Here is a 16,614-nt window from a genome sequence, read left to right on the forward strand (position 1 = left end):
TTCTTTTGAGTTCTCCGTTACAATGTACTGTAACAATACCTTTAGAACTCAGTTTGAATATTTAGATTTGTAATTAAATATTAAGTTTATATTACACTCTTATTGGACACACTGTATAGACACACAGACACACCTGTACAGACTCTTATTGGACACACTGTATAGACACACACACACACTCCTGTACAGACTCTTATTGGACACACTGTATAGACACACACACACTCCTGTACAGACTCTTATTGGACACACTGTATAGACACACACACTCCTGTACAGACTCTTATTGGACACACTGTATAGACATACACACACTCCTGTACAGACTCTTATTGGACACACTGTATAGACACACACACACTCCTGTACAGACTCTTATTGACACACTGTATAGACACACACACTCCTGTACAGACTCTTATTGGACACACTGTATAGACACACACACACTCCTGTACAGACTCTTATTGGACACACCGTATAGACACAAACACACTCCTGTACAGACTCTTATTGGACACACTGTATAGATACACACACAGTCCTGTACAGACTCTTATTGACACACTGTATAGACACACACACTCCTGTACAGACTCTTATTGGACACACTGTATAGACACACACACACTCCTGTACAGACTCTTATTGGACACACCGTATAGACACAAACACACTCCTGTACAGACTCTTACTGGACACACCGTATAGATACACACACAGTCCTGTACAGACTCTTATTGGACACACTGTTTAGACACACACACACTCCTGTACAGACTCTTATTGGACACACTGTATAGACACACACACACTCCTGTACAGACTCTTATTGGACACACTGTATAGACACACACACACACACTCCTGTACAGACTCTTATTGGACACACCGTATAGACACACACTCTCCTGTACAGACTCTTATTGGACACACTGTATAGACACACACACACTCCTGTACAGACTCTTATTGGACATACTGTATAGACATAGACACACACACACACTCCCGTACAGACTCTTATTAATTAACAATTAACAATTAACTCTTGTTCATTGCGGCACTAAATCATTCGCGTCTCACAGGTGTTGTCAGCGTGTGATGAAAGATCACATTAGCCCGGGATAATTAAAACATTTATTAAATAAAATAAATGAAGTCCGAGTTATTAAGTAGTCTTGGGACAGCACCTTTAGGTATAGAGGTTAGAAAGGCCAGGTAATTATTGTGCCATGGTATTGTTACATTTATAAACGGGGTTACCGGAGAGTAAAGTTAGCCAGTACGATTTATTCTTTTTTCGATTTTTTTAATTTTTTTTATTTGAAAAACAAGAGGAAAAACAATACAAACAAGAGCGCATATAACATATCAGTTACATCGTCAGGGGTACATATTACAATGCAAATACACACTATAAAAAAGTTCAAACAGCAAATAAAGATAAGGTCCGCTCAGCTTTCATGTTTTTACATTTCGAAATCGTCTGTAAACACGCCTTTGCAGCTACTTCGAACTGTTCAAACACAGGACTCTTCCCAGATCGTTTCACTTTGTGTATACGACAACGTGCCAGTGTAAGTCCATTACAAGAGATACAAGCCAGTATTGTTTTAATGAGAATCACATGCGCTGGCGTCGCCTTAGGTACGTAAACCACATCTGTCCAATCAGGCCCAGGAATATCACCTGGACCCGCCCCCTTGTTAGCGATGAGGCTTCCTGACGTCATAAAAGAGCGCCGGATGTTGTTCCCTTGTTGGGAATGTAGCAGGTGCGTTTGCTGTTTTGCGGTAGCGGCGGAATTTGTTCTGGCTCTTCTCTGCTGCCCTTTTCTAAGACAGGCGAAGATAATAATCAGAGTCTCATGCTCGGCCGATATACCGGGTCACTCGACCTCGCTGTGGGCTTTGAAATGGGCGAGTTTCCGGCGGACGGGCGGCTGACCCGGCGTGAGCGGTGAGTATCCGGACACACGCTGACCGAGCCTCTCTAGAGCAGCACCGACACGTCCGCTTCCAAAAAGCGTCTGGAATAGCTTAGTACACGTTTCAGGGGTGTGACTGTGCGTGCTGCTCATGATAAAACATCCTTTTTTTAATTAATAGGTGTTCTCTGTTCGTTGAAGACCTTTGTTTCCAGTTAAGAGCTCTGTGACTTTACTGAGGAGCTTTTCTGACTGACTATGTATTTAAAAAAAACTTTGTGAGAGATGCAAGTGTAAAATTCAGATGTCCCCTTCTGGGCTCTTGAATCACTTATAGCTTGGAGGTCATTGAAGTTTGGTGCAGCACACTCTGCAGTTTCAGGCTGCGAAAGGGAGAAGCCATCTTGTCTGTGCTTGTGAGTATCACTCCCAGCTCTTAGTTACTCGAGGAGAGCTCCGCCAGCCCTGCGCAGGTGCAGTGTGATTCTCTCAGCCTTGTCCCCGGTTTGTGTGACGCAGGTGTGTCCCCCCAGGTCCAGGGAGCAGAGCTCGTTGGCTTCTCACTGAAACCCCAAAGTGCCCCTTGGGTAAAGTAACTGGGGTAGTGAGTTATCTGAAATAGGTGCTGAGGGGTTGATGAAGGAGAGGAGCCCGGAGGAGTGAACCCGCCTCAGTCTTGGGAATTGGAGCTGAGATGTTGACCTCCTGCTCTGGTGTTCCGGCTGCGTCTTCCTCCCATCCGGAGCAGTCTAGATCTGGGAGAAGCCAACAGGAAGAAACTCCTCCTGGACCTTGACTCTAGGAGGAGCCCAGCGCCTGGACCCCCCCGGAGACTTGGGCTGACCAGGAAGAGCCCGGACCCCCTGGAGACTTGGGTTGACTGGGAGGAGCCCAGGGTTGTCATCAGAACTACGGAACAAGGGGGAGAGAGAGCCTGTGGACCACACACCTGTGTTTCTCCAGGACGGGTCACCAGAACAGCAGCTCTGGACCGGAGCAGTCGGGACTCGGTGGAGCACAGGCTGCCTTCAGGCCTGTTTATTCCCACCAGACGCAGCTCCTGCAGGAGGAACACGGCCCCGCAGGCAGGGAGAGGTCAGGGAGGCTGTGGGACAGGTGGGGAGGGACTGGGAATGTGGGAGCTGCCCCCCGTGTTGGGAAACCGGATCAGGCAGCCAGGGGTGAAGTGGGGGAAAACTGTAGGGCAACACTGTACTCTCTGATTCTTAAACCTGAGGCCACTACAGAAGATTGCTCAAAGGATTTTTTACAATGAGTATCATGTTACTCAGTGGAGTCTCCAGGTGTTGGTTTAAAACTCTGAGCTGTCCTGTTTCTTAATAGAGATGCTGGACGTGTCCCACAGGTTCGCTCATACAGGGACACAGTCTGGAAGTCCTGCTCCCTGATGGAGTCTGTGAGATCAGGGTGATCAGCTGACTGAGAGACAGTCCCACCTCTGTCCCGACCAGGCACAGCTGGGGTTCTGGATCAGCCAGGTAGAGAATGGAGTTTGTTCACTGTGTGTGGTTCAGGGTGATGTGTGGGGTCATGCGATGTGATTTTTCTATCTGTCTTCTTTATATTGTCTCTGCAGGCGCTGCTGTGTGGGCTGTCGTCTCTGGAGGAGCCGAGCTCAGAGCAGTCGGACTTGGGGACACAGTCACCCTGCCCTGTGACCTCAGACTCCGAGACGACACCACCTGCTTGAGAAAGCAGACCCTGTCTGTAGGGGTAATGGCTTATAAAAACCCTATACAGCAGCAGAATGACCCCTCTGACCACAGGAAGGGACTTGACTGGTGCTGCAGGCTGTCTGATCTTCCTACTTGTGTTTTACAGGAAAGGAAGAGCCTACCCCTGACTTGAACCCTGAGCCCTGCCCAGCCTGACAGGAGATCGCAGCACGAGTGAGTCTGATCTTCACCCTGTTCTCTGCTCTCCTTCTGCATGTGTCTCCACTGGCTCAGTCACGGAGCAGGAGAGAGAGGTGAGTGAGGCGCACCTGTCCTGTATGTATACAGTCTAGAGACGCACGGTGCAGGGACACACCTGACCTGTATTTATACAGCCTAGAGACGCATGGTCCAGGGACGCACCTGTCCTGTATTAATACAGTCTAGAGGCACACAGTCCAGGGACGCACCTGTCCTGTATTTATACAGTCTAGAGACACACGGTCCAGGTACGCACCTTTATACAGTCTAGAGACACACCTGACCTGTATTTATACAGTCTAGAGACGCATGGTCCAGGGACGCACCTGTCCTGTATTTATACAGTCTAGAGACGCATGGTCCAGGGACGCACCTGTCCTGTATTTATACAGTCTAGAGACGCACCTGTCCTGTATTTATACAGTCTAGAGACACACCTGACCTGTATTTATACAGTCTAGAGGCACACGGTCCAGGGACGCACCTGACCTGTATTTATACAGTCTAGAGGCACACGGTCCAGGGACGCACCTGTCCTGTATTTATACAGTCTAGAGACGCACCTGACCTGTATTTATACAGTCTAGAGACGCATGGTCCAGGGACGCACCTGTCCTGTATTTATACAGTCTAGAGACACACCTGTCCTGTATTTATACAGTCTAGAGACGCACCTGACCTGTATTTATACAGTCTAGAGACGCATGGTCCAGGGACGCACCTGACCTGTATTTATACAGTCTAGAGGCACACGGTCCAGGGACGCACCTGTCCTGTATTTATACAGTCTAGAGGCACACCTGTCCTGTATTTATACAGTCTAGAGACGCATGGTCCAGGGACGCACCTGTCCTGTATTTATACAGTCTAGAGGCACACAGTCCAGAGACGCACCTGACCTGTATTTATACAGTCTAGAGGCACACAGTCCAGAGACGCACCTGACCTGTATTTATACAGTCTAGAGGCACACAGTCCAGAGACGCACCTGACCTGTATTTATACAGTCTAGAGGCACACCTGACCTGTATTTATACAGTCTAGAGACGCATGGTCCAGGGACGCACCTGTCCTGTATTTATACAGTCTAGAGACACACCTGTCCTGTATTTATACAGTCTAGAGACGCATGGTCCAGGGACGCACCTGTCCTGTATTTATACAGTCTAGAGGCACACGGTCCAGGGACGCACCTGTCCTGTATTTATACAGTCTAGAGGCACACGGTCCAGGGACGCACCTGACCTGTATTTATACAGTCTAGAGGCACACAGTCCAGGGACGCACCTGTCCTGTATTTATACTGTACAGAGCAGAGACGGCTACTTCACTGTCGGGTTTAGTGTGGCTGTAGATTTGAGTATCGCCAGCTGTTTTTTAGCATATGATGTTAATCTGACCAGGTATGAATACGTAAATAAAGCTTTTTATCATTGTCGTTCATCTCCGATCCTCCTCACAAGCCCACGAGATTCCCTGGAAAACACAGACGGAAGTTCAGACCAGATCAGCGGAAGTCTGCAGGAGTCACTTAATGAAGGGACCGCTTTGTACCAAAACAACTGAAAACCCGACAGAATTAACGAGGACTCCTTTTCTTGGATATTCTCTGTACTTGTTAACCACTAAACCAGACCGTCTCTCCAGTCTGTTTCCTGAATAATTAGTTCATTGGCCTATTTCCCATGCTGGGAATGCACTGGGATGGTAGGTCACTAAACCAGTTTCTTTCCTAAATATCTTTTTGTGTCTTCACTGTGCTGGAGTTTCTCTCTAATGGTTAGTCACTAATCCAGGCAGTTTTTTTTCCTGAGTGTTTTGTGTTGGATATTCAGTTTACTGGGTAGTAATTGTAATGGTTAGTCACAACAGTCTTTGTCCTGAATACTCACTCTTAATCACTGTAGTGGCCAGTCACTATTACTGGTATTTGTTGTAAAAGATAATTACTTACAATTATTCACTTTAACTGATATTCATTGTGGTTGGTGACTAATAGTCCCTGTACTGGGTATTCACTGTCGTAGATAATTTTCTGTGTTGGAAATTCACAGTAATGGTTTACAAGATATTCACTGAAATGGTAAGTCACTACACTTGTTGTCTTTGCTTATTTATCATTTCATTAAATATTTGCTGTACAGGATCTTCACTGCAGTGGTTGGACACTAAACCAGTCACTGTCTTCTACGAATAATTATTGCATCTTCACTATGCTGGGTGTTCAGCAATGGCTGTACAAAAAAACATTGGTTTATTTCGTGAGTAACTATTATACTACATAGCTTCTGTACTGGGTATTCACTGGAACGCAGTGAGTCCCCAAACCAGTCAGCTTCTCTGTATTCACTGTAATGGTGAGAGGAGTGGGGAGTACCAGACACTTGAAGCCAAGGAACATTCCTGTGTGACACTGAACATGCTCAACTGAAATCTTTGTGGAATCCTGAAGGAGGAAAAGTCAAGAGGAAGGACAGACGCCCCAACATCGGAGCTCTCTCCCAGGAGCCCCGACGCCCTCATCCTCCCCCATCGGCTCCATCTCTCCGGTCGTCTCGTCTGGACGTCGGGCTCCAGGATCTCGGGGAAGGTTCCCTCCTCCCAGCCCGGCTCAGGCCTGAGGAGTCTGGAAGATCTGGGAGAAGCCAACAGGAAGAAACTCCGCCTGGACCCCCCGAAGACTCGGGCTGACCAGGAGGAGCCCAGGGGTGTCAGAACCTCCGAAGGGGGAGAGAGCCTGTGGACAACACGCCCGTGTTTCTCCAGGACGGGTCACCAGAACAGCAGCTCTGGACCAGAGCAGTCGGGACTCGGTGGAGCACAGGCTGCCTTCAGGTCTGTTTATTCCCACCAGGAGCCAGGTCAGACCCTGCAGGTGACTCTGGTCTTACAGGATCGGGGCTGATCGGACCAATCTGGGATGCACAGCTGCAGGTGACCCCGATTCAGGCTGCTCCTTAGAGACGAGCTCAAGGTGGAGAGCCAGTGGACTCCTATCGGGGCTCCAGGGGGTGACCCTCAGGGCTGTATCCTGACCTCCTGCTGTCTCTCGCCCACAAGAACCTGGTCAGTGTGCTGTTGACACTACACTCTCGAACCCGAGTCCAATACCACCCTCCAGCATGACCAGAAGGTCAGGTTAGTCCTGTCACTCCTGTGTCACACTCAGGGCATGAACACCCTACTAGTGAGAGAGGAGAACCTGCACTAACTTATAAAGTTACTAGCATTGATATCGGAGCCTGGTGAAGTAGTTATTCTTGAATTAATAGTAATACTATTAGTAGACTTATTTTATTAGCAGCACTATTATCGGAAGCAGTATTATTGTCATTTTCAGTAGCAGTACTTGTAATAGAAGCAGTGTTGCTGTTTTTTTTCCCCAAGAGGACACTAGTAAGAGAAACAGTTCTACTGTTATTTTCAGCAGAAACACTGGTGATAGAAGCAGTGTTCTTGTCACCTGTATGTAATATGTATGACACCACCATCAGGACTGGCACAGAGAGCTCAGACATGCCTCTGCTCTGTAGTTGTGACAGGATCCACACAGCTCCTCTGTGCTGAGTGATGTTGTGTAGTTATTGTACAGCTGTAATAGTTAAGGTCAGGTTTTCTCTCCATCTTGAGTGACGGGTGAACGCTGGGCTGAAGACAGATGACCAGACACAGAGAGACTGCAGAGCCAGACTGCTGCCCTCAGACACACGAACCAGCTGTCACAGCTGTGCAGCCTACAGCAGCGTGTCCTGGGATGGAGGTGGGATGCTCTCTCCTGGCTCTTTTCCCTTTTGACATTTTCCAGTAAGTCTGGCGGCTGACACTGGGAAGACCTGTATGTATGAGGATTAAACCCTCTCCTGTTTTCTTTTCCTTAATTTTCCAGGATGTCCAAAAGAATTGACAGTGGGAAGACGGAGTGGAAGGGGAGTTGGAATGGAGGTGGGAATCATATTTTTTTTTCCCAGCCAGTGGGAAGACCAGTGTGGATCGAGTGTTGGAATGGAGGTTGATGCTCTGTCCCGTGTTCATTTCTGTAGTTTTCCAGAATGTCCTGAGGCAGACAGAAGACGGGTTGTCCAGTGGCTGACAGTGAGAAGACCAGTATGGCTGGGAGTTGGGATTGAGGTTGGTTACCCTCTCCTGTAATCTTTTCCCTAATTTTCCAGGATGTCCAAAAGAACTAACAGTGGGAAGACCGAGGTGGAAGGGGATTCGGAATGGAGGTGGGAATCTTCCTTTTTTTTTTCCCCTAATTTTCCAGGATGTCCACAAGCAGACAGTCGAGAGGCAGGTGTGGTGTTGGGATTGATGCTGAACTCTCTCTCCTGTATGATCTTCCAGGCTGACCAGAGGCGGCCAGTGGGAAGATGGGTATGGTTGGGATAGAGATTGGATGCTCTCTCCTTTTAATCTTGATGTCCAGAAAACTTAAACCCTCTCCTTTGTTTTCCAGCAAGTCCAGATGCTGACACTGGGAAGACAGGTATGTATATATGAAGATTAAACCCTCTCCTGTTTTCTTTTCCTTAATTTTCCAGGATGTCCAGGGGCAGACAGTGGAGAGACAAGTATGGCTGGGATAGAGGTTGGATGTTCTCTCCTATAATCTTTTCCGTGATTTTCTAGGATGCCCATAAAATTGGCACTGGGAAAATGGGTATGGAGGAGGAGTTGGAATGGAGGTTGATGGTCTCTCCTCTCCTGTCTCTTTTCTCTTATTTTCCAGGCTGGCCAGAGGCTGATAGTGGGAAGACGTGTATGTATGAAGATTGAGCCCTCTCCTGTGTTCTTGTTCCCTAATTTTCCAGGATGTTCTGAGGAAGACAGTGGAGAGACGGGTATGGATGGGAAGATAGATTAGGGGTTGGGTGCTCTCTCCTCTCTTTTCCCTAATTTTCCAGGGTGTCCAGAAAAGTCAGTGGGAACACCAGTGTGGATGGAGGTTGACGCTCTGTCCTGTGTTCATTTCTGTAGTTTTCCCAGAATGTCCAGAGGCTGACAGTGGAAGACTGGCTGACTGTGGGAAGACCAGTGTGGATGAGGAAGACAGAATGGGGTTGATGGTCTTTCCTGTCTCCAGCAGCGTCTCCTGCTCTCCGAGCTCAAACGCCAAAATACCAGGGGTAAAAGGTCAAGATGGACTCCAATGCAGGGGCAGACAGCAGGGAGACCAGTGTGGATGAAGTGTTGGGATGGAGGCTGATGTTCTGTCCTGTGATCATTTCTGTAGCTTTCCAGAATGTCCTGAGGCAGACAGTGGGAATGGAGTTTGGATGCTCAATCCTGTCTAATTTTCCAGAGGTGGGAAGATAGGTATGGATGAGGTGTTGGGATTGACATTGGACTGTATTTTCCTTATTTTTCCAGGTTATCCAGAGGCTGCCAGTGGGAAGATGGGAATGGCTGGGAGTTGGCATGGAGGTGAGGTTCCTGTCTCTTCCTCCTTGTCGGTCCCTGTGACGTCTCTTGAGCTGTGTCTCTCTCTCAGTCCAGCTGCCTGTCCTCTGTAAGACACTACACTTCTGCAGTATTAAACAGGGCTTTTTGACTGTGGATTGCAGGTTTGATTCCAGAGGGGGACACAGTCTTGTACCCCAGAGTGAGGTACTTTGCTCAGATGGACTGTTCTGATCATGGTTATCAGTGGCTGTACTGTAGGGAGTGGAGTGTTGACAATGGTGTACTCAATTCTCGAGAGTATTGTACCTTAGTACACTGACATGTCTGTGTTGAACTGTCACCTGTACTGAGGTTTGTTACTCAATGATGTAGACCAGTGTACTGAAGTCTTTCCTATATAATACTTGAACACCCAATCCTGTGTACTGTACTCCCATCTCCACTGAGTGTTAATACTGGTAATCCTCACACTTGTATAAGTAACTCTCTCCTGTCCTGAGCTTTAATTCTCAATGACAGACCTGTGTGCTGAGCTATCCTGTGGACTGTGCTGTAATACTGAAACCAGGGTGCTGGACTTGTACTTGATTTAATTCTCACATTGACACACGAGTGCTGAACTCTCCCCTTTACTGTGTTTTCATACTCAAAAGTGTGTACTGTGATACTTAAACCATTGTGATACACCTCCATGCAAAACTCACCTTTACTGTGCTTTAATTCTCAAACTGCTGTAAAATACTTTAATCCACTGTGCTGATCCCTAACTTGTAAGTGAGTTTTAATATTCAGCGACGTGTATGCTGAACCTTCATCTGTAGTGTACTTCAATACTCAAATCGGTGTGCTACCCTGTGAGAGTTAATATGTACTGACACACCTGTGTGCTTTAATCTCACCATTTTATAATTTTAACACTCAAATCTGGTGAGTAAACCCTCACCTGGACTGTACTAAACTACTTAAACCAGTGTGCTGAACTCTCTCTTGTACTGAACTGGAATACTCAGTGATGCACCAGTTTGTCGAACCTTCACCTGCAGTGTACTTGAGTACTCAAGTCTGTGTGCTGAGCTGTCAACTGTACTATTAGAGTACCCAGCCCTGTGTGCTGAACTGTACTGTGTTGTAATGCTCAGACTTGTGCTGAACTCTCACCTGTACTGAACTTCAATATTCACTGACATGAACCTTCGTCTGTAGTGAACTCACGATTGTAGTGTGCTTCAATACTCGGTGACACCAGCACGGTGAACTTTCACCTGCAGTGATCTTTAATACTCGAATCTGTGTGCTACACTCTTACCTTTTACTGAGTTGTAATACTCAATGACGCACCTGTATAATTTGCTTTCACTGTTTTTAATTTAATGTTTTAATACCCAGATCTGTGTGGTTGGCTCTCACCTGGACACTACTAAAAATAACTTGTACTTTTTTCTGTTTTAATCCTGAAACCTGTGTTCTGAACTCTCCTCTGCAGTGAGCTTTAATATAAAAACCTGTGTGCTTCATCGTCATTTGTAATGTGTGGTAATACTCAAACAGGTACACTAAACTCTAGCCTTTACTGTGCTTTAATACTCAAATCTGTGTTCAGCTCTCACTTGGACTGTACTAAACTACTTCAAGCAGTGTGCTGATCCCTTGCTTGTACTGAAATTTAATACTCACTGACACAACTGTCTGTTGACCCTTCACCTGCAGTGTTGTAATACCCAGATGTTTATGCTAAACTGGCAGCTGTCCTATTAGGGTACTCAGCCCTGTGTGATGAACTGTAACCTGTACTGTGTTGTAATAGAGATGTGGACTCACAGCAGACTGGTACTAGTTTGCTCTGCTCAGAGTTGTGTACTGGGCTTCAATGGTGAAAACTGCCCAGTCCATCACTGGGGTTGCCCTCCCTTCTCCACTGGACACTTTTGACAGACGGGGCTTGAGGAAAGCTCTAGGCATCATCAAAGACCCCACACACCCCAGCTACAGCTTCTATGACCCTCTACCATCTGGAAAATGGTACCAGAGCATTCAGGCCCAGAGTACCAGACTGGGAGACGGTTTTTACCCCCGCACTATCAAACTACTAAACTCCCAGCCTCTCTCGCCTACGATCTGAACCTCACAGTGCCTTCTCTCTAACCACAAACACACACACATTGAAATCTACCCCTACCTTCCATGTCAAAAAGCTCACTCCCCATCAGTTATTTCACTCTGTTGATGCATGTTTTTGCACATTGCCTGTTTTTTATTATATAATTGTATTGTTTTTTTTGTACTACTTATCGTCTGCGAGCTAGCTAAAGACCGTTTATATATCCCATATACCTGTATATGAGTATAATGACAATGAACTTGACTTGAATCCTCCGTGTTACACCAGTAGGCTGACCATTGACCTGCAGTGATCTTTATAATACTCACGTCTGTGTGCTGAACTCTCATCATCTTTTCTTTTTAAACAGGTGGACTGGACTCTACTAGTGTGGCTGGACTCTCACTTGTAGCCGAGCTGTAATGCACAGTGACATGGCTGTAGCCTGAACCTTCATCTGTAAGTTACTTTAATAGTTGAGTCTGTGCGCTACACTCACCTTTACTCGGTTTCAGTACTCAATGACACACCTGTGTGCTTTACTCTCACTTGATTATAATTATAATTACTCAAATGTGTGCTCCCCTCTTACCTGGACTGAACTACTTCCCCCAGTGTGCTGAACTCTCACTTGTAGGGGATGTTAATTCTCAGTACCACAACTGTTTGAACCCTCACCTGCAGTGTTTTAATACTCAGATCTGTGGAATGAGCCGTCCTGTGCCGTTGTAAGACTGAGCCGAGTGTGTTAAATTGTCACCTGTATTCTGTAATACTCAGCCCTGTGTACTGTACTGTGCTGTAATACATGGACTGCTGTACTGAACTGTGATTGTACACTGTTGTAACAGTCTTCCTCTGTCCTGCATTTCAGTGTAACATTCAGACTTGAGTCTGAAACAGTCACCTGTGCCCTAGTGTCATACCCTGACTTGTCTACTGTACTGTTGTCACCTGTAGTGTATTGTAATATCCTGCCATGTGTACTGATCTACAATGTAATAAGCGGTTTGGTATACCAAACTATCACCTGTAATCTATTGTAATTCCCTGACTTGTCCACTGTACTGTGATGTCAACTGTATGGTGCTGTAATACCCAGCCATGTGTACTGTCCTATACTGTAATAACCAGTTCAGTGTACCACTCACCTGTGCTAATAGTCAGACATCTGTCCGCTGTTGTCATGTTAAATGTTTCCTATATTGTTGTATGGAGATGTGAATGGTCACCTGTACTGTTATAACACCCAGCTCTCTGTCTCTGTTGTATGACAGTGTAATAAACACAGCAGTGTGTCAAACTGTCCCCTGTGCTCTAGTGTAATACTCAGTCCTGTGTGCTGTACTCGTGTGTTAATTGTTACCTATATTCTAGTAATACCTAGACCTGTAGTGTATGGTGATGTGAACTGTCACTTGTACTGTTGTAATGCCCTCTGTGTTGTACGATAGTGTAATGAGAGCAGTAAGCCAAACTGTCGCCTGTAATCTAGTGTGAGATCCTGATCTCTCTTGTATTGTAATGTCAACTGTCACCTGTATGATGCTGTAATACCAGCCATGTGTACTGTACTATAATGTAATAACCTGTTCAGTGTACCAAACTGTTACCTGTACTCCAGTGTAATACTCAGACCTTGGTGCTGTTGTTAAATGTTACTTGTCTTGTAATACCCAGACCTCTGTATTGTATGGGGATGTGAACTGTCACTTGAGTGATGTAAGAGTCAGCTCTGTTGTATGATGGTGTAATTAGAGCAGTGTGCCAAACTCACCAGTAAGCTAGTGCACTACCCTGACTTGTCACCTGTATTGTGTTGTAATAGACTGCCATGTGAACTATACTACACAATAACACCCTGACCTCTCTACTGGTCAATGTGGACTCTTGTACTGTGTATGAACCCTAGGCCCTCTCTCTAGTAATCTAATGTAATACTCATAGTTAATACAAAGTGTTACTAATACACTACTGTAACCTTTAGCCTTGTCTATCATGTGAACTGTTGTCTCTATTGTGCTGTAAGAGCGGAAGTTGTGGACTGTAGTACTTGACCCAGGAGCCCAACAGCTCCCCTGTCCTCCACTGTCCTATTCAGCTCACTGTCGTGTACCTGCAGGTAGACTCTCACCTGTACTGTATTGTAACACTCCCGTCTCTGACCTGTTCTCTTTTAAAAATAGTTGACCAGTGTCCTGAGCTCTTACTAGTGTTGGTGTAACCTCCCCCTGTGACCACACACACCAGTATGGTGCTGTCATGGACGAAGTTGGGGGTTGATCTTCTTCCTCTAGTGAGCTCAAGTTCTTGAAGATGGACCCAAGTTGGTGCTGAACTGTCTTGTGTTCTGTTAGACTGGGCTGAACCTCGCCCTCAAGTTCAGAACTGCCGTATCCTGAATTAACAGAGGTAAGCTGAGGGGAGGTTATTGTACACGTGTGTGTGTGTGTGCGCATCAGTGTCTGTAGTCCTGCTCTACTCCTGCGCTGTGCTTGGCGTTTGTAGGCTTCACAGGAGGTAGGTCTGGTTTGGGAAATGTGGCCTCTGTCATCCTGAGTTGTGCACAAACATGCTCCCCCTGTAGCTGAAGGTCAAGAAAGCTGCCTGCCCTGTGCCACCGGTCAGTAAGTACAGGTGTGAGTGAGGATATTAATCCAGCTGCTGCCTGTGCTCACGAGAGACAGGGGGAGAGCTGGAGCTCCTCAGTGCTCAAGAATAAAGAGAAGAAACCCCGGGGCCAGGACCCGCACTGAGCCAGGGGTAAGGAGGTGAGTCTGGGGGTTTCCTGAGGGCAGGGGCTGCTGTGTCTTCTGTCAGTATGACATCCTACCTGTTTCAGATTGAAGACTCCTCAGTTACTAATTCATGTCTAAAGGGCTGCAGCACTTCTCTCATGCAGAAGAGTTACCCCAGTGGGGGAGCTGAGGTGCAGTAACAGCTGTGCTCCAGCAGATGGCAGTGTGGGCAGGAGAGGAGGTTCAAGAGTCCAGGTTTTTTTTTTGTGCCATCTACCACAACCCTAGTGGAATTCTTACTTGCTCAGCTGTACCCAGTGCCAAGATGGGAAAAAAAGTCCCCTCCCACAGCGATGATCAGTCTGCTTTCTATTCAATCTAATGCACCACCTTGCTGTTGGTGCAGTCATCCACTCCAGGCTGGACTTGTCTTACAGGGGGAGATACAGGTGGGGCAGGGTTAGGGTGTAAAATGGGCCAAGGCAGGGGTACGGTCTCACCCCTCTGCTACTCTCTCGCGGGGACTGTCCTGCTGCAGGACTTCATGAACTACAGTTCCCAGCAGGCCATGAGGACGATTGTGGCCAATAGGCTGCCTCCCCTGGGTTGATAAGGTGCAGGTGTTGTCAATTCAAGCCTGCAGCCAGTGTATATAATGAGGAGCTCACACAAGAGAGAGCTCAGAGACCGGTTGAATTCCTGCAGAGGGCTGGAGCCTGGAGGTGCAAGTTCATACATTCTGTGGGTTTGTCACTGGGAAGGAAAAGGTTGAAGAGCAGGGAAACGCTGAAGCTGTGATGAAGAAATATATATTAATCAACAAACTGGGTTATTTTTACTAAGATAGTTTTGTAACTCACTCTGCCCGCTGTGTCAGTTTTGCTGCTTTCTGACACTCTAGCTCATAGTGTGACAAACTTCACTGTGACTCTACAATGGTCCTGGTCACAACTGCAGGACCCAGACTGCAGTCGAGCTCTGTCAGCTGACCAGCTGGAGAGAAAGGATTGGTCAGGTGACAATTAAAAAGCAGGAAGTGGAGTCTCCCAGTGTTGCTGCAGCCAGAGCAGCAAGTGGAGGAAGGAGCTGCTGGAGAAGAAAGACCAGTTCACAGCTCTGTCTGTGTCCTTCCCAGCACAACCCCCTGCTCTCCTGCAGTCAGGGCACGTGTTTCATCTCTCACTTCCACAGGGCTCAGCAGGACTGGTTTGCTTTAGACATCGTTCACATACGATCTGGGATATTGTGCATGTACTCAACTCCATAGTGCTCCTGTTTGTCATTGATGGACAGTGGAAGTTTGCTTGTGACCCTGTGGTAACTCACAGATTCTCCCCTCAGGAGGATCAGCAGTGGCCCAGGCTGACCAGAAGAAACTCAGTTGTTTTTCAGCTCAGAGGGGACAGGAGACCTGTCCTGTCCCAGTGTCCAGTTGACAGCCCCACTCCCCCTCCAGGTGAGAGACAGGTGGACAGCTCTCAGCACAAACACTTTCAGAGCCACAAGGTAAGGAAACTGCTCTTTATTCAAAGTTTGGGATAAAGTAGTCCAGAAACCACAAGACAAACCTCTAGTTCTTCTCTGAGCTCTAGGTAGACGTGCAGTCGGCTTCACAGCAGGTCTTTGTGAAGACAGGCAGACTCCCAGCTCCCAGGCTCAGCAGTCAGACCTCCTCCCCCAACACAGCTCAGCTCTGCAGCTCTTCCCTCCTGCTCTGCTCAGCACAACTGCTCTCTGTCCCCAGCAGCACCAGACTGAAGGCCTCCCCTCCTGCCTTTTAACTGTCTCCCCACCAATCGTCTTCCACCAATTAGGCAGGTGATTATAGGCAGCAGGTTGTTCTCCTGGGCCTCGTTGGGGATGAAGGTCAGACCAGCGCCACTGTCTTGCCTGAACCTGCTGGGCTCTTACAGTGTGGAAATCGAGCGGTTTGGGAGAGGCCTGTGACGGGAAGGTGAAGTGCTTTTTGGGTCTTTCTGATCCCATATTGTTGTTAAACCTTTGCTGAAGTTTGTTTTGGATCTCGGGATTAATCTTGCTGGATGTCCTACAGGCTCACCCTCCTCATCCTCTGTTGGGGCTCAGTTGTTCCTGAAATCAATAAAAATAAACCCAATTCAACTAGGAAAACTGTGTGATTAGTTTTCCAGGATGAGTAAAAGCATAAATGTTAAAAAATGCAGAGAATTCAATGAAAATAAACAAGTCATTTTTCAGAGGCTTTGATCCCACAGCCCCAGAGTTAGAAACCCAGAGCTCTTCCACTGAGCCACAGTCTCTGTGGGAATCTGGGGCTCCTGTGTGCTCTTGGTTTTCCCGGCTCAGGGTTCGAGACTGAGGGATAAAAGACAGACCGAATGAGCTCTCCATCAGGACAGGAGCCAGTGGAGGAGTGGAGATGGTGCAGAGCTCCTGAGCCCAAGGTTGCAGGTTCAAGTCCTGGCTGAGAACTGAGGTGGGTTTGCAGTGTGGTTCTCCCCAGCAGTGACATGGGTGAGAAGTAAAAAC

The 16,614-nt window shown here is 47.2% G+C and overlaps 1 protein-coding gene across 13 annotated transcripts; it reads left to right on the forward strand.

The window, feature by feature from the left end:
* Positions 1-417: 417 nt before the first annotated feature.
* On the forward strand, positions 418-16,236 carry LOC148813516 (uncharacterized). Of its 13 annotated transcripts, XM_088908102.1 has the most exons (14): positions 440-3,025; positions 3,275-3,429; positions 3,528-3,664; positions 3,773-3,920; positions 5,331-5,574; positions 6,012-6,933; positions 7,498-7,627; positions 7,754-7,809; positions 7,908-7,995; positions 8,324-8,353; positions 8,597-8,708; positions 8,845-8,993; positions 9,238-9,291; positions 11,739-13,354. In XM_088908102.1, exons 10-14 carry the CDS (start codon positions 8,333-8,335, stop codon positions 11,778-11,780), a joined length of 378 nt encoding a protein of 125 aa, XP_088764228.1. In that variant the 5' UTR covers positions 440-3,025; positions 3,275-3,429; positions 3,528-3,664; positions 3,773-3,920; positions 5,331-5,574; positions 6,012-6,933; positions 7,498-7,627; positions 7,754-7,809; positions 7,908-7,995; positions 8,324-8,332; the 3' UTR covers positions 11,781-13,354. The 13 variants fall into 13 exon arrangements, 12 of the variants coding, with proteins under 12 accessions (XP_088764230.1, XP_088764229.1, XP_088764228.1 ...); XR_016086206.1 differs by adding an exon at positions 15,699-16,236 and having other exon boundaries at positions 418-1,962; positions 3,297-3,429; positions 5,331-7,627; ... (1 more) ...; positions 8,679-8,708; positions 11,739-15,612; XM_088908104.1 differs by lacking the exon at positions 8,324-8,353 and adding an exon at positions 8,409-8,455 and having other exon boundaries at positions 439-1,962; positions 3,297-3,429; positions 5,331-7,627.
* Positions 16,237-16,614: the final 378 nt, after the last annotated feature.

The sequence above is a fragment of the Atractosteus spatula genome, assembly GCF_055471065.1.
Source record: "Atractosteus spatula isolate fAtrSpa1 chromosome 10 unlocalized genomic scaffold, fAtrSpa1.hap1 SUPER_10_unloc_1, whole genome shotgun sequence".
In the NCBI taxonomy this organism is placed as follows: Eukaryota; Metazoa; Chordata; class Actinopteri; order Semionotiformes; family Lepisosteidae; genus Atractosteus; species Atractosteus spatula.

Coding starts and splice junctions, on each gene's coding strand:
- LOC148813516 (XM_088908097.1), top strand. CDS start 8,333: ATGCTGACACTGGGAAGACAG. Junction 8,354..8,596: donor TGCTGACACTGGGAAGACAG/GTATGTATATAT, acceptor CTTATTTTCCAG/GCTGGCCAGAGGCTGATAGT. Junction 8,994..9,237: donor CAAACGCCAAAATACCAGGG/GTAAAAGGTCAA, acceptor TTATTTTTCCAG/GTTATCCAGAGGCTGCCAGT.